This window comes from Capsella rubella, unplaced genomic scaffold (assembly GCF_000375325.1).
Source record: "Capsella rubella cultivar Monte Gargano unplaced genomic scaffold, Caprub1_0 scaffold_1, whole genome shotgun sequence".
NCBI classification, from domain to species: Eukaryota; Viridiplantae; Streptophyta; class Magnoliopsida; order Brassicales; family Brassicaceae; genus Capsella; species Capsella rubella.
Window position 1 is genome coordinate 13,163,111 of NW_006238923.1, and position 7,543 is coordinate 13,170,653.

Here is a 7,543-nt window from a genome sequence, read left to right on the forward strand (position 1 = left end):
AAGTGGGCTTTACGAGCAGCAAGGAATTGGAATGCAGACAATTTTCCGGTCAGAACTTACACTAAGATACATACATGCTTACGGTCAGAAACAAGTACAATGAGTAAAAAAAGGAGAGGCACATCTCATTTAGTTGCATCTGTTTTGCGTGAAGATTTCCCTTGTCTGATAGACTCTCCAACTCCAAAAATCTGATTCCTTTGGTTCAATCAAAAGTTGGTATCAAAGTATCATACTCAACCGCAAATAAAGGGAAAAAGCTAGCTGCAGCTGACCTTAGTGGTACCGCAGAGGATAGTTATAAGTTGGTTTATTGTTATATGCACATGTTGGAGAAGATGAATCCAGGTAGAGTTTCATTTGTTGAATTGGATGAAACCCAGAGGTTTAAATATTTGTTTTTCGCCTTGGGGGCGTGCATTGAAGGCTTCAATTCCATGAGAAAGGTGATCATTGTGGATGCAACCAGTATTAAAAATGTATATGGTGGAGTACTAATCGTGGCTTCAGCTAAAGATCCGGATCACCACCATTATCCAATTGCATTTGGTGTAGTTGACAGTGAGAATAATGCAAGTTGGACTTGGTTTTTCAGTAAGTTAAAATCAATTATACCAGATTTTACTGAGTTGGTCTTCTGTTCTGATAGACATCAAAGCTTGATCATGTCAATAAGTACGGTGTACCCGTTGTCTCACCATGGATATTGTATTTATCACTTATCTCAGAATGTTAAACTGAGCTGTAAGAACGTGAACAGAGATCTAGTTGCGACGACGTTCATGCAAGTTGCGAAGGCTTACACCGAGTCTGAGTTTGAGAAACTCTATGCTGATTTCATTAAAAGGTTTCCAGCTGCAGGTACTTATCTTGATAATCACATAGGACAACATAAATGGGCACGATGTTTCTTTCCATGAGCTAGATACAACATTGATACAACTAATACAGTTGAATCGATTAATGGTGTCTTTAGATTCTTAAGGGCATACGCGTTACTACCAATGATAGATGCGATTGTTGCCAAACTAGCTGAATGGTTTAATAAATATAGGAAAATATCTATAGAGACAACAATATAGCAGAAGTTAGTCCCTTTTGTTGAGAAGTTGTTGCACGATAGATGTTCAGACGCAAAGCTCTTACCGGTGACTGAACTAAACAGCTATTTTCACGAATACAGTGTGACTGGAGTTGATGGTAGTAGTTATGTGGTTGATCTGAAAAACAAAACTTGCTACTGCAAGCAATTTGATATTGATAGATATCCGTATTTGCACGCTATTGATGTGGCTATGGAAGCAGCAAAAAACGCTGGTCATGAGATCAATGAGATCCAATTGCATGAGCTGTGCAGTAAGTATTATTGGATGGAGCAGTGGGCATTAGGATATTCAAGGACGATATATCCAGTTCCTATCATGTCTATGTGGATCGTTCCGGACAATGTGCGTGCTTTGGTTGTCTTTCCTAAGTTTTATGTCATAAAAAGAGGAAGGAAACCAACAAAGAGGATTAAATCAACAGGAGAACATGGACGCAAGAAGAAGAAATCTACCATCGCAAGCTGGTTTGAGAGTCAAGGTTCCCAAAGTTGATTGATTGTATTTTGATGTAATATCCTATTTGAACAATTAGGTACAACTTGTTTTTGTTATGATACAACTTGAATAATTTGAATTTGATTTTTGGACTTCCTTAAGTCAACTTGCTTTAATGATATTTAAATTAATATATATTTTTAAATAAAAATCTATACTGTGATATTTAAAAAATATTTAAATAATCGAAAATAAGGATTTATTTTAATTAATCAAATAATCAGGATTTATTTGATTTTTTTATAAACGTGAATTGGAATTAAATATAGAAAACTTAATAAATATAAATATGTATTGAATTATAATTTCATCATGTTATCCAATATATATATAATAAGGAATCATGATTTTTATTATTATACTTCACTATAGATATCATCATATTCTAAGTTTATCAAGAAATACCTTACACATTAAGGGTCACTTTCTCATTGCAAACAACATATAATTAGAAAAGCGAAGAAACAAATCTTTTCAAAAATATTTAGGCATGTACATGTGGTATATGTACCTCAATTAATGAAAATCATGTGTACAACTAAAATTATTTATTTTAAACATTGGATAACTAATTAGAACAAAAAAAATGAAAAAGTAAAACTTGCCAAAACGAGTACAACTTGTAACTTTGGTACAACTAGTGCATTTTGGCGGCTACACATGTGTCTTTTGGCGGCTACACATGTGTCTTTTGGCTGCTACACGTGTCTAATGTGGATCACGTGTTTGTTGTGTTTGGTCCTTTTTTACTTTTTATTTTTATTTTTTATTTTTATTTTTCCGAATTTTTTTAAAAATTCTATTTCAAATTGAAATTGAAAGAGGGAATTGGGAATCGGGTATAGCTAGGGTTTACTGTCTGTCCTCTCTCTCGACTCTTCACTTCTTATCCTTCTTCCTTTCTGGTTTGGTTTGCGATTTCGTATTTTTATTTTGGGTTTGCAATTTCTGAGAATGAGTTGCGAATCTGGAGCATCGGGAATCTTATGTGGTAATTCTTCCAACCGACGAAGGTTCCCTGGAATTCCCAAAAAGTGTCATTGTGGGTCACCAATAATTGACATAATCTCTCGATCCATACCAAATCCGTGTCGTCGCTACTACCGGTGTGAATATGCATATGATAGAAGGGTAAAACTGATTTATCACTATTGTATTTGCGATTTAGTTACCAACTTTTCCTTCAAATTTTTTATTTTTTATGTAGCTTGTGAACGATGCACATGCCTTTAAGTGGGTTGATGAAGCACTGGTGGATGAGGTAGTACAATTGGATTTTCAAGTTGGTGTTCTAGAGGAAGAAGTTACAATTATGAAAATGGAAAGGATGAGAGATATGAAGGAAATTAAGAAACTGAGTATACTCGTTTTCTGTGGTTGTCTTCTTGTGATAGGGCTGGGAATATGGTACAATCAAGTGTAACTTGTTCTTCGTAGTACAACTAAGTATAACTTGTTCTTCGTAGTTGGACAACTAAGTATAAAACTAGTTGGTTGATTTCCTTGGTTTGATTGTAATTTTCCCCTTTCCTTATTGGCTTAGCTTTGTTGGTAACTTAGAACTTACTTTGTGTATTCGGGTTGTAATTTTTGGTTGTAAAACTAGTATTTTGTAATGGTACAACTACTATGTAGTTTTACCAAGTTGATCTTTTAAATGCAGTTGTATAATGGGAACTCAGAAACTTAACAAACAACATATAACTTACTAGAATAGTTCAAAACACATCCAAAAACACATCAATCCATAAACCAATACAAAGAGTTCACATATAAAATGACTCAAAAACCCAACTTTAGAATAGATCATCAATTATCCTTCTTCGCATTTTGTCTTGTCTGAATAGGACTCGTTATGACCACAGTCGCTCCCTTCGTCTTGCTTATGATCTTCACCCTTTTACCTTGGTGAGCATCAACAACTTCTTCTCTTTCCCTCTTTTCTCCTTTCTCCTTAGTTTGTTCTTTCTCGCCATGTTCCATCTCAACATCTTCCTCTCGGCCTTCTTCCGTTGTCCCAAGTTGTTCTTTCTCTTCTTCAACTGTACCAAATTGTTCTTTCTCTTCTTCAACTGTACCAAGTTGTTCTGTCTCTTCATCAGTTGTACCAAGTTGTGCTTTCTCTTCATCAACCTTCTCCTTCTCGGTCTCGGGTTTCTCAGACTTTTCCTTCTCAGTTTGTTCCTTCTCAGCATGCTCCTTGTCAGACTTAGCCCTCTCAACCTTATCAGTTTGCTCCTTGTCAGCCTTATCCTTCTCGGCCTTAGCCCTCTCAGCCTTATCAGCTTGCTCCTTGTCTACCTTATCCTTCTCAGCCTTAGCCCTCTCAGCCTTATCAGCTTGCTCCTTGTCAGCCTTATCCTTCTCGGCCTTAGCCCTCTCAGCCTTATCAGCTTGCTCCTTGTCAGCCTTATCCTTCTCGGCCTTAGCCTTTTCGGCCTTATCCCTCTCAGCCTTCTCGGTCTTAGCCTTTTCGGCCTTATCCCTCTCAGCCTTCTCGGTCTTAGCCGGCTTAGCCCTCTCAGCCTTCTCGGCCTTAGCCCTCTCAGCATGCTCCTTCTCAGCATGCTCCCTCTCAGCTTGCTCTTTCTCAGCCTGCTCCCTCTCAGCATGCTCCCTCTCAACCTTATCCTTCTCAGCCTGCTCCATATCAGCTTGCTCCTTGTCACCTTCATTCATATCTCCATTGCCACCTTCATTCATACCTTCATTCGTATCTCCAACACCTTCATTCGTATAATATTCATTTTCACCTGAGGCCCATCTCACATATGATTTCACAGATTTAACTCTGTTATCCAGACTATCAACCTTCTCAATAATTTCCCTAAACCCTTGCTTCACTTGTTCTTCTACCTGAACCAATCTAGCTCCTAGCTGAGCCAAATTCACCGGAGCCACTGGGTTCACATCTTCCAGACTTACATTTTCCGAAATCACATTTTTCAGATTCACATCTTCCGGATTCTCCCGGGTGGCCAAATCTTGGTTGTAAAGCTCTTCAAACCATATTGACTTCTCTTCATCAATTAAACACTTGGTCCAACCATCAACAACGGGATAATCTACATCATTATAGCGACTCTCTTCATCCATGACACGACCTAAAAGACGTTTCTCACGTGATGATGGAGTCAAAATACTTTCAATATCCTATGAAAATAGAACAATATACAGTAAAACCTCTATAAATTAATACTCGATAAATTAATAATCTCTATAAATTAATAAATTTCTCCGGTCCCAAATTGGGACTAGTGTAATTTTAGACATATTTTGATAAACTAATAAGATAATAATTTTTTTGAAAATCCTTTGTAAATATATGGTCCCAATAATATTATAAATTAATAATAACGTAAAAGTTTCAAAATATATGTATATATAGACACATTAGTTTTTGTTAGAGTTTATTTCTAATATTTTACTATATCAAAAAATGTTAGCATTCTCTTTCAAGACATAATAATTATTATTTTCTTTGTAATTGATTATATAAAATACTAATTATCATGATTAAATCTCATTTTTAAATATTTTTCTGAAAAAACTTTCAAATTAGGAAAATCTCTCTATAAATTAATAATTATTAATTTATCGATAAATTAATACCTCTATAAATTAATAGATTTTCATGGTCCCAACATTATTAATTTATAGAGGTTTTACTGTAATGTCAAACCAACCCAGTAATACCAAAAATAAATGAATAGGATAAGTATGGACTTGCTAACCTTAGTTGTACCAATTTGTCATAAATTTCCTTCATTGAAAACCCTTTCATTTTACTTGCTTTAAATTTCATCTTGCACATCCGAGGACAATGACGGTGTGCATGTGCATTACTTACACCTTCTCGGAAATTTTCCTTAAGAACAGGAATTGCCTCAAAAGCAAGAACCTATACACAACACAAAAGCAAGAAATCAGTGCCATTTCTTTGAGAGAATATCTGATGGGAGTACCATTTACTATGAACCAACATTCATTTTTCTTCTCTAAAGACGCCGTCCGGAGAAGCAACATCCACATACCCATCAATTTGTGATTGGCATCATTCGGCATATGGAAGAAGTGTTTGAACTGCGGGTGTCCTAGGAACCAGTCCAACTCATGGGACTTAAGGTGAGCTCTCAAGAAGTCCACTGTCCTTGTGATATAACACTTAGCAGATAGCTTGAATGGCTTCATGTACTCGGACATATTGAAGTACATGTTCACCGGTTGCATTACTTTTGTTCCCTCCTCGGATTCCTCCTCGGACTCCTACAAAACAACATAGTTATACTAAGTTTTCCCAAGTTGTACCTTTTGAATTTTGAATTGAAATAAACTAGTTATACTAAGTTCTCCTAAGTTGTACCTTTTCAATTTCTTAGTAAAAAAACGAGTTCGCACAAGTTGTACTATTCTATCCAAGTTGTACATACCGTTGAATCCCCAGAATCTGATTCCGGATTTGACTCTGTGTTTTCTGAATCATCTCGACGAGTCTCATCTTCTTCTACGATTGCATCTGTTGGCTTTCGACTTCACTTACTGGATATGTTTCTTTGTTAAAGCTTGTGTTCTTTGTACGCACCATTCTTCTCTTCTCCTTCACACAAAACCAACAACCGCTAATTACAACATACTCGAGTAATAAACGAAATCAACACCTAAATCGACAAAACCTAAATCGAGAACACCTAAATTGATAACATTCAAGCGGAACTAACTTAAAATACCCAAAGAATTAAAGGTTTTGACTTACCCTATCTCGGGTTGTCCTTAGTTATACTCGAACTCTTTGTGATTTTCAGTTTTTTCAAAACACTTAGGGTTTGGGGAACTTTTGATTTTTCAAAACGATGAAGAGGAAGACAAAGAGGTAAAAGATCCGATGGATATCTGATAGTGATATGGGTTTTCGGATATAGGCTGGTTGGATCTGTAATTGTTTTATTTTAGTGAGGATACACGTTTGTATTTTAACCAAGTTTCAATTTTTTTAATTAAATTTTTTTTTTCCCTTTGGTCAAACCCTTAGAAAAATAGAAGAAGGAGTCAAAGGGTACAAGATATTTTAGTCCATCAATTGCCCGCTTCCTTTTTTTTTCCTTTTTGTTTTGATTAATAAGTGTCGGTTGTTTAGTCTTTGGTTACATGTGTTCCACAAAATAGTCTTTCGTTACACCAAACACAAAAAAAAAAGTTTTTGGTTTCTTTGAGATAAAAATAAAATAAAAATATAGCCTTTATCTCAATTATTTTCAAATAATTCAACCAACAATATATATATATATATATATATATATATATATATATATATATATATATATTATTTTCTAACGATTCTACCACAACACATATATATAAGATTTTCTAACGATTCTACCACAAAATCTTATATAATATATATATAGTTCCTCTATTCCTTTATACAATAAAACCTCTATAAATTAATAATGTTGGAACCATGAAAATCTATTAATTTATAGAGATATTAATTTATCGATAAATTAATAATTATTAATTTATGGAGAGATATTCCTAATTTGGAAAATATTTTCAAAACAATATTTAAAAAAAGATTTAATCATGATAATTAGTATTTTATGTAATCAATTACAAATAAAATAATAATTATTATGTATTAAAAGAGAATGCTAACTATTTTTCATATAGTAAAATGTTAGAAATAAAATCTAACAAAAAATAATGTGTCTATATATACATATATTTTGAAACTTTTACCTAATTATTAATTTATAATATTGATGGGACCATATATTTACAAAGGATTTTCAAAAAAATTATTATCTTATTATTTTATCGAAATGTGTCTAAAATTACACTGGTTCCAACTTGGGACCGGAAAATTGTATTAATTTATCGAGTATTAATTTATAGAGGTTTTACTGTATAAGATTTTTAAGCCTTTTTACCATTTTATAAGATTT

General features: G+C 34.1%; 2 protein-coding genes across 2 annotated transcripts; one reads left to right on the forward strand and one right to left on the reverse strand.

Annotated features, from left to right (window-relative positions):
* The first annotated feature begins 326 nt into the window (after positions 1-326).
* LOC111832369 lies at positions 327-1,598 on the forward strand. Its single transcript, XM_023788678.1, has 3 exons — positions 327-861; positions 952-1,039; positions 1,184-1,598. The coding sequence occupies exons 1-3, from the start codon at positions 327-329 to the stop codon at positions 1,596-1,598; spliced, it is 1,038 nt and encodes a 345-aa protein (XP_023644446.1).
* Positions 1,599-3,254: 1,656 nt separating this feature from the next.
* Positions 3,255-5,831, reverse strand: LOC17900686 (uncharacterized protein At3g43530). Its single transcript, XM_023788679.1, has 4 exons — positions 5,574-5,831; positions 5,452-5,502; positions 3,575-4,754; positions 3,255-3,286 (listed from the first exon to the last, which is right to left on the reverse strand). The coding sequence occupies exons 1-4, from the start codon at positions 5,829-5,831 to the stop codon at positions 3,255-3,257; spliced, it is 1,521 nt and encodes a 506-aa protein (XP_023644447.1).
* Between the last annotated feature and the right edge of the window lie 1,712 nt (positions 5,832-7,543).

Excerpts from the sequence above, each read along its gene's own strand:
- LOC17900686 (XM_023788679.1), bottom strand. The coding sequence starts at position 5,831 with ATGCAACCGGTGAACATGTACTTCAATATGTCCGAGTACATGAAGCCA. Across the intron at positions 5,503-5,573 it reads AAAATGAATGTTGGTTCATA|GTTCTTGCTTTTGAGGCAAT; the intron begins GTAAATGGTACT and ends TGTTGTGTATAG. Across the intron at positions 4,755-5,451 it reads AGGAAAATTTCCGAGAAGGT|GATATTGAAAGTATTTTGAC; the intron begins GTAAGTAATGCA and ends CTATTTTCATAG.
- LOC111832369 (XM_023788678.1), top strand. The coding sequence starts at position 327 with ATGTTGGAGAAGATGAATCCAGGTAGAGTTTCATTTGTTGAATTGGAT. Across the intron at positions 862-951 it reads TAAAAGGTTTCCAGCTGCAG|TTGAATCGATTAATGGTGTC; the intron begins GTACTTATCTTG and ends CAACTAATACAG. Across the intron at positions 1,040-1,183 it reads GTTGCCAAACTAGCTGAATG|TGTGACTGGAGTTGATGGTA; the intron begins GTTTAATAAATA and ends TCACGAATACAG.